Source organism: Sylvia atricapilla, chromosome W (genome assembly GCF_009819655.1).
Source record: "Sylvia atricapilla isolate bSylAtr1 chromosome W, bSylAtr1.pri, whole genome shotgun sequence".
NCBI lineage: Eukaryota > Metazoa > Chordata > Aves > Passeriformes > Sylviidae > Sylvia > Sylvia atricapilla.
In genome coordinates, this window is record NC_089173.1 from 20790458 (window position 1) to 20807379 (window position 16922).

The 16922-nt window shown below is 43.0% G+C and overlaps 1 protein-coding gene across 1 annotated transcript; it reads right to left on the minus strand.

Annotated features, from left to right (window-relative positions):
- Window positions 1-242: 242 nt before the first annotated feature.
- On the minus strand, window positions 243-15667 carry LOC136373285 (uncharacterized). The gene is made up of 7 exons (XM_066338184.1): window positions 15517-15667; window positions 14452-15400; window positions 13831-14053; window positions 11422-11671; window positions 2083-2193; window positions 1310-1490; window positions 243-561 (listed from the first exon to the last, which is right to left on the minus strand). Exons 1-7 carry the CDS (start codon window positions 15665-15667, stop codon window positions 243-245), a joined length of 2184 nt encoding a protein of 727 aa, XP_066194281.1.
- Window positions 15668-16922: the final 1255 nt, after the last annotated feature.

Sequence of the window (16922 nt, forward strand, 5' to 3'; positions counted from 1 at the left end):
CTGAGGGGCATGGCGACCGTGGGAACTAGAAGCAGGGCGGGGCCGCCAAGCCTCGGGGGTAGTGGTCTGGATTTCCAGTGATGTCATTCAGTAGGCAGACCTCGGAGTGGGGCGAAGGGGAAGGGTTTGGGGAGAGGAACGCTTGCCGGAGGAGGACGGGAACTGAGTTTGGGATGGGTCATGGGAAGAGGGACAGGGACAAAGAGAAGCCGAGCATCTTTGCCCATGGCAGCAGCCATTTTCTAAAACAGAGGTTGCCCGCGGGCCTCACTGCCACGGGAGTTGAGGGATGGGAAGTGGCCCACATGGTTCTCTCGCGGAAGCAGCAAGCGCATCGGCACGTTGCACACTGTGGGGAAGCGGGTCCGCTCAGGTCGGGAACCGTGGGCGGTGGGCGAAGGAGATCGCGTTCTGTCTCCATGGCTCCACGGGGAAGGTGTTCGCCTCTCGTGACCATCACTGCCACCCGCCTCCCAGGGGGGAAAAGCGGCGCCGCTCATGCAGTGTCCGCCATTCTGGGGGGGTGAAGGGGCATGGCGCTTGAGCCTGCTCACGGGGGAACTGAGAAATTAATTTTGAAGAAAAATAGATATTGCTGACATAGACTTCCCTTTGCTAACTAGATATCATTGAGGTAAACTTCCCTTTGTTAACAGAAGCCAGATTTAAGGAACTGATAAATCAGGAGGCCTGTCAACTTAATCAGTAGACTCCAAGAACACAATGTGATCATAAATCAGATAGTCTTGAGAAAACAGGATCCAGGTGTCACCAACACTAAAAGGTTAAAAAGTCAAAGCGAGGAAGACCCATCTTACTTCATCATTTTGAGGCCCCACCCCATAAGAAGGACCACCGACTCATTTCAAAGAACAAACTACGCATGCTTAATTGCTTTTTGGCTAATTATCATATGAAGTGGGGAATGGGATGGACCAGAGTTATGAATAGGCATTTGTAGTTTGGGTATTCAATACTCTTGTACATAAAAAGACCCTGTGATCATCTGTAAATTGCGTGTGTATATTTGGGAGCTATCCCGCACGCTGCCCGGCGTCGTAATAAACATACACTTTCTAACTTCAAACTGTTAGAGAGTCTTTGTCTGTCATAGTTGGATATCGGTATTAGACCAATATCCATATTTTTTTAATAAATCAGAACAAAGGGGTACGGGCACGTGTTCGCAGCTGCGGCTCCGGGAGGAGAGCAACCCCCGCGCGCGGTGATTCTCGCCACTCTGAGCCGGATGTGGGGGAGCCACGCCGCTCACGGCTTCTCCCCTCGCATGGTTTGGCACTCCTCTCACGGCTCCGCCGCCTGCTCTGCTCGGGGCTCTTCCGCCCGTGCCACACGGGGCTGGGCAAAGAATACCGATCGCGCCACGGTGAAACAAATCTCTCCAGCTCTCGGCCACACGGGGATGGGGACAGCCTGCACTCGCCGTGGAGATGGGGACAGTTCATGCTCCGTGTCTGTTATGAGGGAGGCTAAGAATTAATTTATGCTTGTAATAATATTTTATATAAAGTGCTGAAAGTTAAATATAGTAAATATACGAAGCACCCCTTTTGTAAAATTCAGACTGCAAAACCTAAAACTCAGGGAGAGACTTCATTTGCTCTTGAAGGCACAGGGCGAAGTAACATTTTTTTGGAGCGAGACAAGGAGTGATCATCTCTGACCAAACACCTGCCACCTGGACTCCCACCACCGGGCCGGAGAAAAAAGACAAAAGGACTTCAGTAAGTCCAGGAATAACTATGCAATGCAAGAGATAACACCATATCAGGACGGCTGAGGAGATTTACATCCTGGGTCTAGCCTGAGGGCACAAAAACTGTATAAAAATGTAAGCTCCAGCAGCAATTTCTTGTGAACAAGGGGAGGACTGTTTCCCAGATAGACCGCTGGTCCGACCTTGTTCACCAGGTGCCTACTCCTGGGCTTGGTATCTTCAATTTTTGTTTTATTTTGGTGGTGGACTTTTTATTTCTTTGTAACCGAATTGACTTTAATAAATTTCTTCATATAAAACAATTCAGCTATTTTGCTTATAACAGAATTGGTGACTTTCCCGACATGATTTCCAATCTCGGAACCGGAATTCTCTCGGCGTTTTGGGGGGCGCCCCACTGCTTTTCAAGCGGCCCAAAACGATACGAGAAGCATCTCCGGAAACCAGTTGGAAATCTAGCAAATTCCGATAAAAAGCCACTACCAAAAAGAAAAGCTAGCTAGCAAAAAGGCTCTCAGGGAACTCGCGAAGAACCCAGGATTTGAGTCTCTTCAGGCTGCCGCAGCAAGAGTTTGCTCTTAAAAATCTGAGTGCACGAAGAATCCACGAAGGAAAAAGGCACCGTAAGTATCTCGTGGTTGGGCAGTGTGACCGAGTGTGTGTGCATGTGTGTATGAGACGTGATTTATCACAAAGCGAAAAGAACCTGAGGACCCCAGTTCCCTGATCCCGCGAGGGACTGGGTCGGGCCAAAGGGAAGCGATTGTGGAGAAACCTCAGAGCGCGCGGGGTTTTTGTTTGTGGTCACGAGTGGGCTGAAGGGAAGGAGACATTCTTTGAGTTCGGGAACTGGTAAACCTTCAGTGCCGGGACGGGATTCTGTCAGGATGAGTATTCGTCAAAAAGGGAATTCAGAGAGCCGTATACCAACAGAAAGCCCCCTCAGACGGTCCCTGGCGGTGGGTGAGTATTTTGGTAAAATTATTAGAATTAGAGGTACCTGTATTATTTCCAGCTCCGCATACGCGTAAGTATTGGTAAAATGGGGCAAGGGAAAAGCAAACACCAAAGAGCTCTGTGTGTAAGGTAAAACTTTTACCCCAAATGCATACAAACCCAGGCTCTGCCCCGCTCCGAAACCCCCGCTCTAAACCTGGCGGGCGAACCCCCCCCTTTCCCTCCGGCTCCAGTGTCTCTGCGGCTGCGGCTTCCCCGGCAGGAGCACAGTGTGCGCATGCTCCTCCCCGGCCCCGGGCAGTCATGTCCCCACCCAACCCTGTAACCTGACCCTCTCTGGCGGGCCTCTGCCGACACAGCAGCCCCCCGCCCCCCCCCCCCCCAGAGCAGGGGGGGCGTCCCTTCCCAGCCCCCGTGTCAGTCCCGGGTGGGGAGGTTGAAAATTGAACCAATTTCAATTAAAAGTTTCCCCGTGGTAGCCAATCCCTATTCTAAACAGGATCCCTCTGGAGAATGTGATTCTCCTAACCCTTTTTGGTTTGGCCCTTTAAACAATAAGAAAGTTTTTTAATGTAAGGGGGAAGGGAAGAAATAACACTCAGAAACAGCAATCCATGCCTCCAAAGAAGGATGGGGAGAAACAAAAGAGACAGCTTAAGAAAGACTGTTTAAAAAGAAAAAAAAAAAAAAGATGAAAAAATGTTCAAGGAAGATTAGGGGTGTCAGAGGCTCTATTTTTTTAGGGTCCCACTCCATTAAGGAGCCCTTGATAACACTTAAAGTGGGACCAAAAAGAGAAAATTTTGTTTTTTTTAATTTATTCTGGGGCAGAAAGAAGTACTTTTCAAAAATTGCCGGCAGGATGCACTAAAAGTTACTAAGTGAATTTCTGCCAGAAGAAAGAGTAAAGTTATTACAATATATTGATAATTTGTTAATAGCTGGCCCAAGGGAGGAACAAATGGGAATACGTACAATCTCATTGTTGAATTTTCTGAAACTTAAAAGTTTCAAAATCAAAGCTACAATTTGCTGAATCTAAAGTAAAGTACCTAAGACATTGTATATCAAAAGGTAAAAACAAATTAGATCCTGAAAGGGTGGCTGGAATTATAGCTCTGCCCCCCCCTCCATGGACAAAGAGGGAAATCAGGCAATTATTGGAACTATTAGGATACTGCAGACAACGGATTGAAGAATATAGTAAAAAGGTACGGTTTCTTTAGGAAAGACTATAATACAAATAAAGTGAAATGGACTCAACAAGATGGATTAAAATTTAAGAGGTTAAAGGTAGCAATAATAACTGTTCCTGTGTTGAATTTGTCAGATGTAAAAAGGCAGTTTCAGTTGTTTGTGGATTAGTGTTTTAACTCAGAATTGGGCAGGGACCAAAACCACCTGTGGGATATGTCTCTAAGCTTTTAGATCCAGTGAGCAGAGGATGGCCCACTGGCTTGCAAACAATTGTGGCATTAGCTCTGCTGGTGGAAGAAGCTAAAAAGGTAACATTTGGGGCTCCCCCAGTATACTCACCACACAATGTGAGGAGCATTCTGCAGCAAAAGGCAGATAAATGGCTCACAGATGCCAGACTCCTGAAGTATAAGACTACTTTGGTGCATTTACATGGTTTAAAACTTAAGACAACAGCTGCTCAGAACACAGCCCAGTTTCTGTTTGGAGAGGTACTGGAGGAAACCTCCCATGATGGTGGAACTGCAGACAAAGATAAGGTCGGATTTGGAGGAAGAGGAATTAGAAGGTGGAAAAATAGTTTGTGAATGGATCAGCAAGAGTGATAGATGGAAAGAGAAAGTTGGGATATGGGAACTCAAAGGAAGTAGTGGAGTCTGGCCCTTTAAGTGCTGGATGGTCTGCACAGGCATGTGAACTGTATGCGGTTTTAAGGGCTTTGAAAAGATTAAAGGGGAAGAAAGGAAAGATTTTTACTGATTCTCGATATGCTTATGGTGTGGTGCACACTTTCGGGAAGATTTGGGAAGAGAGAGGCTTGATTAGTGTCCTGGGTTGTAGTTTAGGATGTATTCTATCACCATCTTTAGTTAATGGCCCATCAATGCCTTTTGCATCTCTCTCTTTAATGGGCCATTAAGGCCCTCTTCCATGACTCATCATCCCATTGTGAGATGCTTCGCCCATGGGGAAGAGCCAAGAATTCTCACCTGGATATAAGCTGGGATTTGGGACAGTAGAAGCAGCCCTCACCCACTGGATTCCCAGAGGACCGGAGCTACCAGACCTTTCTACAAGATTTCTGTTTCAGGAAGACCACCTCGTCTGGACTGTTTCCATCACCCTGATCAGGTTGTATTCTGACTCTGTCAGTGGTTTTTTCTTTTTGTATTTATTTTATTTTATTCTATTTTATTTTCCTTTTCTTCTCATTAAATTTTATTTCTGACTTAGAGCCTCTTACTTGGTTTGTTTTTCAAAACCACAACAATTAGTACAAAAGGACGAAATCTAGTCCATGAGGAATTAATCAAACAAATATTGGAAGTCGTGAGAGAGCCAACAGAGATAGCTGTCGTCTATGTGAAGGGACATCAAACAGGTATGCAGTTCAGAATCAGAGGAAACAATCTAGCAGATACTGGGGCAAAAAGAGCAGCGCTGATGGTGGTAAGTACCCCCGAGATTCAGACAGAGGAAAGTACAGAATACCCGTTTTGCTTGACAGAATGGGAAATTGAGACATATAAAAGAATGGGGGGAGAAATGATAGATGGGAAATGGAAATTACCAGATGGAAGGGAACTGGTATCAAAAGAATATACCAGGAAAATTCTGAAAAGATTGAATCGGCAAACACATTGGGGAGCACAGGCTCTAACAGAACATTTTTTTGAGATAATTTAAAATGTGTTGGGTAAAATGCCTTCCTCTAGCTCTCTTAAACATAACAACTATATCTCATTCAGAAACAAGATTGTCACCATTTGAAATGCTTTATGGAATGCCTTACAGACACAGAGTACTGGTTGGGCATCTTCAAATAGAGGATACCCAGATTCAGCCATATCTAATTGCCATAAACAGAAATTTACAGGACTTACAGAGAAAGGGGCTCATTCTTCCAAGTGCCCCTTTGAGGTTTGCTATTCACAAAATAAATCCTGGTGATGAAGTTTTGAAAAAAAACCTGAAAGGAATTCCCTCTGGCACCTCATTGGGAAGGCCCTTTCACTGTCCTTACAACAGATAAAGCAATCAGGACTGCAAAAAATAGGTAGACGCACACTTTAAAACTAAAGAAAGTTGAGTCTCAAGGCACTGCCCCGAAGTGAAGAGTATCTTTGTCTCCTGAAGACTTGAAAATCAGATTTCAACGCCACCACAAAGGAACAGAGGAGATCAAATAAGTTGTATAAAACCAAACTATGATTGTTTTCCCTTTGTTTACTTTAAGTGTGTATACTGTAAGCAGATTTGGGTTACCCATTGTAAAGGGGGGTGTAAACCAAGTGGATTGTGTACTAATTGTCTGGAAGAAGAGCAAAAAGAGACTAGCCATTTTTTTCAATAATTGCCACTAGCTTGAGTCTACTGAAGTTAAATTCTCCAGAGTAGTATCAAATATATAAAAAGAAAATAAAAAACCAATTAGATACAGAGGCCAAAGTGCTCGATGTTGAGTGCCAAAAGACAGTCAAAGTACCTTGCTACTCAGATACAGCCAGGTTGTCCCGGTGGAGTGTCTTTAAAAGGAGGTTTGTGGCTCGGACCAACAGGACCCCAGAAACATATGCCTGCTGCCAAGAAGATGAGTTACCCCGCCGTGGACTGCTGCCCCGTGGGCGAAAGAAAAGGCAGAAAAATGTTGTACTGGAAAGTCCTCGTAGTCCTAAACCTAGTCCTGAGCGAAGCAGGGGGATCCCACCCCGAAAACCCTCAGAGGCTGACCCTCATGAAAGAGTGTGAACCATGCCTAAAAGTTACACAAAAGGGACAAACAAAAAAACTGAAGTGTCAACCACATTATGATTGTCCAGAAAATAAAAAAAAAAATATATTGTTTCTTTAATAGAACTCAATATAAAATTTGTGAATCAAAAAAAGGAGTGGTATGCCATGACCCAAGGACAATTACTAAAAACAGGCAGTCAAAAGCACACAGAATTCACAAACAAAAGACAAAAAAATACCAAGTATACCTATATGTGACCAATGTAACTGGACTGTGTGGATAGGGGGGAAAAAATCTATTTTTTGGAGTACTATCAAATTAATAAACTATGCTATAACAAAAAAAAAATTAAAAATATGTATTATAGATAAAAAAAAATGTATTAGGTAAAAAAACCCTAAAATATAAAATAAAAACACTTTCAGAAAACGAACCCATAGTATTAGATCTCCTCAATCAGAATGACGGTAAGGCATGTTTACAATTTGATAAGACCTTCTGTTTTTCAAAAAATAAAGGACTCGACCCTGAAAGTAAGGTGCAAATGTTAACACAAGAATTAAGGAGACAGGAATCAGAGGGAAAAAAAAAATTTAACAAAAAAAATTTAAAAACATTAAGTGAACATTATGAGCAGTTAGAAAAACAATATAAAAATTGGGGATTACCTGCTCCAAATCAGAACCTATTTATAGATCTGATGCAAAAAATTGCCACTAAATTAGGTCTAATTGTTAGATTTGCGAAAGATTAAAATCAACAAAAAAATAGCCATAAAAAAAGTGAGGGTTTAACTCCAGAACAACTCCTAAAATGGGACAATACCCAAATATCAAAAACTATTCAGACCTGAAGGGTGAATTCTAGAAAAAAGAATAATTAGAACAATTTGTATCAGCAAAAAAAGTAAAGAATACACTAAATTGGTAGACTACACTCCCTAAATATCCACCCTAACAATAAATTCAAATAACAAGTCAAAAGTCTGGCAGCCTGACCCCCAAAAGAGTTTTAGAACCAAAAAAAACCCCCAAACAATTGTAAATAGTTTGAGTCAAATAAATTATGTTAGTATAAGAGTCCTGGAGCCAACCCTTACCAGTCCTTTGAAAATTTGAGAGTACTGAAAAAAATCTGAAAAAGTAAACATAAAGTAGAAAGCCCCTGATAGCATCTACTGGATATGTGAAAAAAAGGCTTATAGTGAGTTACCTCAAAAGTAAAAAGAATCTTGCACTTTAAGAATAATTAAACCCTCATTTTTCATTTTACCAAAGACGAAAAGTAATCTGTTGAGGGCCCCACTATATAAAACCTTAAATAAACAAAAAAAGGATTTAAAAAAAAGACTTCCTTTAGCAAAGAGAAGTAAAAAAAAAAAAAAAAAATGGCCTGCCGAAAAAATAATAGAATATTATGGTCCTGCAACTTGGGCAAATGATGGGAGTTGGGGATACCAAACCCCTATTTATCTTTTAAATAGACTAATAAGATTAGAAGCAGGAGTAGAAATAGTCTCCAGTCACACCTCAGAAGCTTTAAAATTACTGGCCAAACAGCATTCTCAAATGAAGGCATTTGTTTATCAAAATAAGTTAGCCCTCAATTACTCATTGACAGAAAAAGGGGGAGTCTGTGAAAAATTCAATGAATCAAAATGTTATATTAAAATTAATAATTATAGAAAAACAGTAAGAAGATTAGCAATTAAAATTAAAAAAGTAGCCCATGTGCCTGTCCAAAAATGAAATTCTATACTTCAGGCCTCATAGTAGAACCAGCTGTTCAGGCAAAATATCTGATGAAAAAAAATAATATTTTTTATCTTATGCTCAATAGCTAGAATTATATTTCTACCTTGTCTCATCCCGTTTCATTCAGCTAATTCACTCAGTAGTACAAGGCATGCAAACTGAGACTTTACCCACTAACCCTGAACTAGCTGAAGGAAAAACTGGACAGTTTTCCAAAGCTTCTAAGTTAATGAAGTTAAAAGAGAAAAACAGAGCAACAGAAGCCTTAGAAAAATTAATTAGAATCAAGAAAAAAAATTTATCCTTCCAAAAATACTGTAAAATAACACAAGATGAATGGGGTGAATATAAAGATAATTGATAAATAAACAAACTAAAATCTGTAAAATAGGAATTTATTAAATAAATAAAAAGGTAAGGAACTGTAAAAAATGTAATGGATACATTCGTGTATCAAAAATTTAGTCTATTAAAAAGCTACTCCAGGGCATCTCCAAGATTCCAAGACCTGTGGTGCAAGCTGCGAAACCACAACATTTGCAACAGAAATGACATAGCCGGACTGGAGATGGCCCATTCATCAATGATGGGCCTCCACTTCACAGCTGCTCGACATCTGATATCAATCTTGATGGGGGATCCAGAGGATGATCAAATCAGCACCCCAAAGACAAGATCCGGGAAGACTATCAACGTCTTTTCATACTTACGGGAACCTCTGTCTAGACCTCGCTTGGAAATAAAGAGATACATGAATATTTGGACTTTCAATGGACTTAGCCTCAGGGCAAATAAAGTGTATAAAAAAACCTTACACCGGGACCTAGAGTGTGGTTGAGGTTGGACGGTACCGTTGTTACTGTCACTCTGCCCACCCTGATTTGTTAAAAAAATATGGATATTGATCTAATACCGATATCCAACTATGACGGACGAAGACTCTCTAACAGTTTGAAGTTAGAAAGTGTATGTTTATTACGACGCCGGGCAGCGTGCGGGATAGCTCCCAAATACACACGCGCAATTTACAGATGATCACAGGGTCTTTTTATGTACAAAAGTGTTGAATACCCAAAACACAAATGCATATTCATGACTCTGGCCCATCCCATTCCCCCGCTTCGTATGGTAATTAGCCAAAAAGCAATTAAGCATGTGTAGTTTGTTCTTTGAAATGGGTCGGTGGTCCTTTTTATGGGGTGGGGTCTCAAAAGGATGAAGTAAGATGGGTCTTCCTCGCTTTGCCTTTTTAACCTTTTAATGTTGGTGACACATGGATCCTGTTTTCTCAAGACTATCTGATTTATGATCACATTGTGTTCTTGGAGTCTATTGATTAAGTTGACAGGTCTCCTGATTTATCGGTTCCTCAAATCCGTCTTATGTTAAAAAAAGGAAGTTTACGTCAACAATGTCTAGTTAGCAAAGGGAAGTCTATGTCAGCAATATCTAGTTTAACTAAAGTCCTTAATTCTTCAAAATTATTATCTTATTCCCCACTTCTTCTTTAAAGTGAGTAAATTCCTTTACTCAATATAGAAAGTCTTCTTCATCTATCCAAGCCGCACAGCTGGTGTCTCTCAAGACTAAGCCATATGCTTTTGATAGTGAGGTTAAGGCTGCTACTCGTCGTCGCATCCTCCAATTCCAAACAAGTATTGCAACAGATAAAATTAAACTTATACTAACTAAAATAAGCAACACAACTATGGGGTGGACTAAGTTGTTTATTATGCCAGTTGCTGTTGGAGACCACCCAAAAAACCCAAAACAAACAAACAAAAAAACATCCCACCAATGATGAGACAAATGTTAAAAACTCCTTTGATGGTCTCTGTATCATGGTGAATTGTAATTTTACTTGTTTTTAAATTGTAAATTACTTCTTTTTGCCCCCTTCTCTAATTTCCTTTAAGATCTCTCTCAGTTTGGGGTGTTTCATCAATTGAGCAACTAGAGTCAAATTCATCCCTATGGGCACAGGCAGTATCTTCTCTACAGTGGTTAGGTTAGTCTTTATATATTGTTGTGGTACTACAGGTGCTCGATAGGAAAAATCACATTCCTTAATTCTGACAAAATTGCAAACACACAAATTGAATTTGGTCTCCCTTACAACTTGGCTGTCTATTCTTGTCGCCGACTGCCCAGTTCCCTGGCAGAGGTCTTCTGAGTGCCGCGACCTTCCCAAGTGAGTCGCCCAATGAGAGATGGCCTCAACCCAGGCGGAAGAGGCACTCCTCTAGAGTGAACAGCTCTTTTGTGAGATCGCAGAAGCGATCAAGCCTGTCAGCTCTCGCCAGGCTGTGGCTGCCAAAGCAGCTTCCTTCCAGGCAGGGGTTTACGCAGGTGGCGCAGGAGAAACCACAGGAGCCAGGGGTCTTCTTCAGGAGCCTTCTTTATTCTCCGACGACTCTCCGAGGAATGACCCCAAAGGTCTCGGGAGCCGGATTTTTATTCTTAACTCAGGGGGTGGGGTTTACTAAAGCAACCAATAGTGGAGCTGATTGAAAAGTTAGCCAATCGGAGAAGGGATCCAAAAAGAACCAATCAGGATACAGAAGTGAGGGGAAGACACAACAACCAATCAGGGGTAAGGTAATTAACATATCAGGAAGTAACTTTAACTGCCAACTTCAAATAACAAGGGGTTAGACAACTAGGTTAGGGAAATTCAAGGGCTAGACACCCTCCATGGGAGAGCCGGGAGCGTTGCTCCCTCTGCATAGTCTTTGGGGGCCTCCACAACTCCCCCTTCTTTATTTAATATGAAAACCTTTTTTGAAAATTTTTCCAAACACTTCAACGCACTTGCAAAAGTAACTAAAACAATCAAGATAATAACCAGAACCCATATAAACCCACTGAGGAAGGATGCAACCCATCCCTTCAGTCCCCAGTTTTTGAAAAGATTGTCCGGCCATTCCGTGGTCTTTTCCACCTTAAGTTCCTTAACAGTGTTCTGGATCGCTTTAATCTTTCCTGGATGCTTTCTCCATGGGATGATAGGTTGAAACAACATAGTCCTTCAAATTCTTTACATCCGTGTCCATGGGCTAGCAGCAAGAAGTCAATCGCTGCTCTATTCTGGAGGGTAGCTTTTCGGATCGTTTCCTCGTCCTCAAGGAGGTCACTGAGCACAGCAGATGTCAAATTCACTTGCTTGCCCATCCAGCACTCCAGGTGTGATAGTTCACCCAATGCTTTCGCTGCAGCTACCCATGGCAGAAATATTGACATGAGTATCTGCTTTTGTCGAGACCAATCGGTGATTCGGCTGTCACAATCCTCCTGAAGGGTTCCCAAATCTCTTTTTCCTCGACCCGAATCTTTTTTCTTGTTTTGCCAATCATGTAATAGTGTGATATTTGGGGCCAAAATGGTGAGCTTACCTAGAGTGCAGGGTCCTCCTTGAAGACGAGCAGGGATCCCTGCCCACACCCTATCCCCACAGATCAGGAATACTCCTTTTGGCAACACTCTGGGGTGTCGAGTGGACATAGAAAGTATGTTCGTGGTATAATTGCACCAATCTTTTCTTTTATAAATTTTTTTATTTGGGGACACATCTTTCCGAAACACCGATCTAGATTGCTCCCTCATTACCCAATCTCTTCTATTTTGTCTGTAGTAAAAATTTACACAATAAGTGGCTGGGGAAAACCCCAAAAGTTCCAATTCTTGGGGTTCTTCTGGTGCATGCAGTAGGATTCCTGTCCACTCATCCCAGGTGTCCACCGGGTTGGGTGTTTTTCCCATAAAGGGGTATTCATTTGGCTGCAGTGGGACTCCTACAAGGCAGGTTGACAGTGGATTGTGAGCATTGCCCATGGACAGGCACATACTCTGCTGTTGGAGGGACTTTGCAAGGGTAACCCAAACATTCTCCTGCGGCTGTTTGACGATCCAGGTCTGACTCAACATGACCAGGAAGAGTGTCCAGATTACAAAAAGCATCCGTGCAACGACTATTCGATGACTCATCTTGGCCCTAGGATATTTTACAAATAGAGATTTAAGGTTAGCATCCATCCTTTTAAAATAATTTTGACATTTACAAACTCTTTTAACTTGGGGACAAGGGAGAGGTACAAGGGATTAGGAACAAGAACAAGGGAACCAGAGTACCCTGGAGGAAACAGGTTTAGGATACAAACTTCCAAGCCTCAAGTGAGGCTCAATTTCTTCTTTAGGCTTTACATCACAGTCTTTTGTAAAGATTTAAAATGTAGTGTCTCTAGCAGTATCAGTCGCACTACTGTCTTTCTTTGAGGTTGTTTGTGACCTGGTAAGTGGGTGAGGTATCGTCTTTTGTGTTTGAGGTCCCCTTTTCCTTCTTTTCCAGGCTGCCGTCTTTTGTAGCTCTGGCGTTCCTGTGGGTGGCTCAATAACATTCATGTTATTATCAGCACTGTCCTTCTCTAGTGACCCCATGTATGGTTTGATGTTTTTTTGGCTGGGAGCCATCTCGGACCTGAAGGGGTCGATACACATGCATACCCTCTCCCCCAAGTAATCAGTTGATGAGGCCCAGATATCTGATGGGACTCTGGGTCTTTGATTAACACAGGCGGTCTCTCATCGAGCTTTACTCGGGCTGAATTTGAGAAATGCCTAATCATGGGGGTATTGGGCTCTGCACTAGAACAATTTAGGAAATTAATGACATATAGAGCTTTACAGAGCCTCTCAATGGGAGATAACGTCTCTGTTCCCCCCCGCTGTTGATGAAGAACCCGCTTGATTGTTTGATGAGTCCTTTCAACAACGGATTGTCCTGTTGGAGAATATGGTATGCCTGTGTCATGTTGAATTCCCCATTCCTGTAAGAAGGTTTTCAGCTGCTTGGACACATAGGCGGGCCCATTGTCAGTCTTAATCTTTTGTGGCACTCCCAGGATTGCAAATGCAAGTAAGAAATGTCTCTTAACAAAAGAAATATTTTCTCCTGCATGTGCTGACGCAAAGACTGCCCCTGAAAAGGTATCCACAGACACATGTACATACTTAAGTCGTCCAAAAGATGGGACATGGGTAACATCAGTCTGCCATAGTTCATTACTATTCAGCCCCCTTGGATTGACTCCTCTTTCAAGGAATGGGACTTGGTAGGACTGACACTGTGGGCATGATCCCACAATTGCCTTGGCTTGTTCTCGTGACAGATGGAACATTTTAACCAAAGCATGTACATTTTGGTGGTAGAATTGATGTGAAAGCTTTGCCTGTTGGAAGGTATCCAGCAAATTAGGAGTCTGTGCTGCCATTGCCAAGGCATCTGCTCTTCTATTGCCTTCAACGATAGCTCCAGGGAGGTCAGTGTGTGATCTGACATGCATGATATGGTATGGTTGCTTTCTGTGGGAGATAACAAAAATCAATTTAGAAAGCAAGGAATATAAAATTTTGTTGGATACCTCCTTCAGAAAAGCGTGCTCTGCTCTCATTACCACTCCTGCTACATAGGCCGAATCAGTAACCAGATTAAGAGGTTGGTCTTTGAACTTTTCAAAAGCTCTGACGACGGCTGCGAGTTCTGCAATTTGTGGGGATCCTTCCACCACTCGGACATCAGACTCCCACTTCTGAGTCCTCGGATCTTTCCAGGTCATCACTGACTTATGGGAAGATCCTGAGCCGTCAGTAAAGACTGTCACAGCTTGAAGAGGGAACCTACTTTGAACAAATTTTGGAATGAGATTAAAATTGGTTTTGAACAATTTGTGTCCAGGATAATGAATTGAGATTTTACCGGAGTAGTTATCGAGAGAGAACTGGAGATTATAATTTCTTTGGAGCAGAAACTCCAGCTCTTCGGTATTTGCCAATGGGACATATATGCATGTGAAATCACACCCTGCAAGAGAGCAAATGTGTGATCTACCTTTGCGTATGACCGAAGCTATGGCTTCTTGGGGATAGTTACAGTCTTTTGGGGTTGGGAGTGGAGGAAAATCCATTCAAGGATTAGCAAAGGGTCTTTCAGCTCAGGGTCCCATTGGAAAAGCAGTCCATAAAAATGAGGGGTATTACCTAGAACAGCCAAGAAAAATGGCAAACTCGGCTCATACCTGTGTGCTTGCCGAGAAGACAGGGCCTCTTGCACTCGGATGACAGCATCACGCGCCTCCGGCGTCATGTCTCTGGGCGAACTGAGCGCGCTGTCTCCTCTAAGCAGGTTGAACAATGGGGCTAGGTCCTCAGAGGAGATTCCCAGAAGAGGTCTTACCCAGTTGATGGATGCACAAAGTTGCTGCACCTTGTTGAGTGTCCGAGGGTTAGTGTTAATGACTACTTGCTGTGGTGTTACTGTCCTTTCGCATACACGGAGGCCCAAGTAGTTCCAAGGGCTGGTGAGCTGGATCTTTTCTGGCTGGATTTCAAAGCCCGCTTCCTCGATGGCATTCATGGTAGCTTTAAGAACATCTTCTAAGTCTGTCTGATCCTTAGCACATAAAAGTACATAATCCATATAGTGCAGAATAATACTGTCTGGGAATCTCTCCCTTATTGGGGATAGTATTGCAGCGACATACCACTGACATATGGATGGACTATTCTTCATCCCCTGAGGGAGAACCAGCCAATGATAACGTTTCAAGGGAGCTTGCCGGTTTAGGGACGGAACAGAAAATGCAAACCGGGGAGCATCCGCTGGATGAAGTGGGATATTAAAAAAGCAGTCTTTGATGTCAATGACCGCAAGTGGCCAGTTCCTGGGCAACATCATGGGGGAGGGCATCCCTGGCTGTAAGGGCCCAAAGTCTTCAATTACCTCATTAACCCTCCTAAGGTCTTGTAGCAGTCTCCATTTATCTTTCCCAGGTTTTTTAATTACAAAGAGGGGGGTATTCCAGGGACTATTTGAGGGAACAATGTGCCCTTTGGACAGCTGTTCCTCTACTAAAATTTCCAGTGCGTGCAATTTTTCCTCAGGTAAGGGCCACTGATCGACCCAAACTGGATGATCTTGCTTCCAGTTGAGGCGGGGGATATCTAAGGCGCGCTTTTCAGTGGCCCCTACTAAAAATCCCTGGAATTAATAGTAAGGGTAGCCCCCCATTGGGACAAGACATCTCTTCCCCATAAAGTAATCGGAGCTCTGACTACAAAAGGTCTTACAGTTGCCACTTTACCTTCCGGGCCACTAATGACTACATTCTTCTTGGCCCTCCATGATGTTGCCACTCCACCGATACCAGAAATAAATCCTGAAACTGGTTCCAGCTCCCAGTCGGAAGGCCACTCGGATTTCGCTATGAGGGTTACATCTGCCCCAGTGTCCATCATTCCCAACCTTCTGATCTTTTCTCCTCTGGAGAACAAAGTACATTTAACTATAGGTTTTCTCGCCTTCATTAACTGAACCCATAAGACAGTTGGGTTCTGTGGCACAGTATCTGATAAATCCTCTGGCAGTAGGAATGCTTGAGCAAGAGGGACTCCTGCTGGCAAGAAATAAGGATAGTCCAAACACATAGCAGAAATAAAAATCTCCTCTCCCGGCTCTAGAGTCTGCACCTCTGGGATTATTGCTAACTCAGCTGGTTTATGAATAGGATTGCCTATGATCAAAATATCAACTGGTCCTCTCAGAGGTGCCCTCCTGCCCGTAGCAATCCTATATATAGAGTCACAGTCAAATTGAACTGATAGGTCGCTTACCAGCTCACACCGGGTTCCCACCTGTATCTTGGTGTGAACCGATTGATCTTCATCCGTGTAGGAACCTCCGAAGCTGGTGTCTTCTTTCCGTGAGGAAACTGGTCTTTGCCATCCTCTTCCGGTAGACGAGGGTTGTGACCCAGTGGAGCCGGCTGAAAATTTGTTGTCGTCGCACAGCGCCGATCCGCGCTCGCCCTGGCGTTTCCCGACTTCCACCATTTATTAGGATTGCTTTTTATCCAATGAGGATTACGTCGGTGGTCCTCTACTGTCTCTTTCTCGGGACAGTCCGCAATAAAGTGTCCAAATTGTCCACAATTAAAACATCTTTGGTTATCTTTAGATGTGATAACCGCAAAAGCCCCTGACATGCCCTGTGCAATGCCTTTTGTGACTGCCTGTGCAACAGTATTTTCAGTAGAATTATGTTTTACACACGCTTCAACCATCTGATCTATGGTTGGTTCAGGATCAAGAGGTAAGGCTCGAAGAATGGGTTTTGTAGCTGAATTAGCATTTAGTAGAGCCATCTTTACCAACATTTCTTTCCTGGCATCAGCACTTTCCAGCTGTTTTTCTAAAGCTGCCTTTAATCTGTCTACGAATTTGGTAAATGATTCATCTACCCCTTGTTTGATGATGGTGAAACTTTGCACAGGCACATTTTCATCAGGCACCAAAAGGAGGGATGCTTTTGCTGCACTGGCAATTTCCCTCAAGGCTGAATCTGGAATGTCGAATTGTTCAGTAGGTTTTAAATAATTTCCTTCCCCAGCAATTTGTTCTAATATCAAATTAGGTTTATCAAGGTCATTTTGATACGCTGTCACCAGTGTAGCCAATTGTTTTTTCAAATTTCTTTCCCAAAATAGGTATT

Bases quoted from the DNA above. Each gene is read 5' to 3' on its own strand.
- LOC136373285 (XM_066338184.1), bottom strand. From the start codon at position 15,667: ATGGACACTGGGGCAGATGTAACCCTCATAGCGAAATCCGAGTGGCCT. The intron at 15,401-15,516 runs GTAAAGTGGCAA...GATTTTTAGTAG, and splicing joins AGTCATTAGTGGCCCGGAAG to GGGCCACTGAAAAGCGCGCC. The intron at 11,672-13,830 runs GTAATGAGAGCA...GGAACCCTTCAG, and splicing joins CGGCCTATGTAGCAGGAGTG to GAGGATTGTGACAGCCGAAT.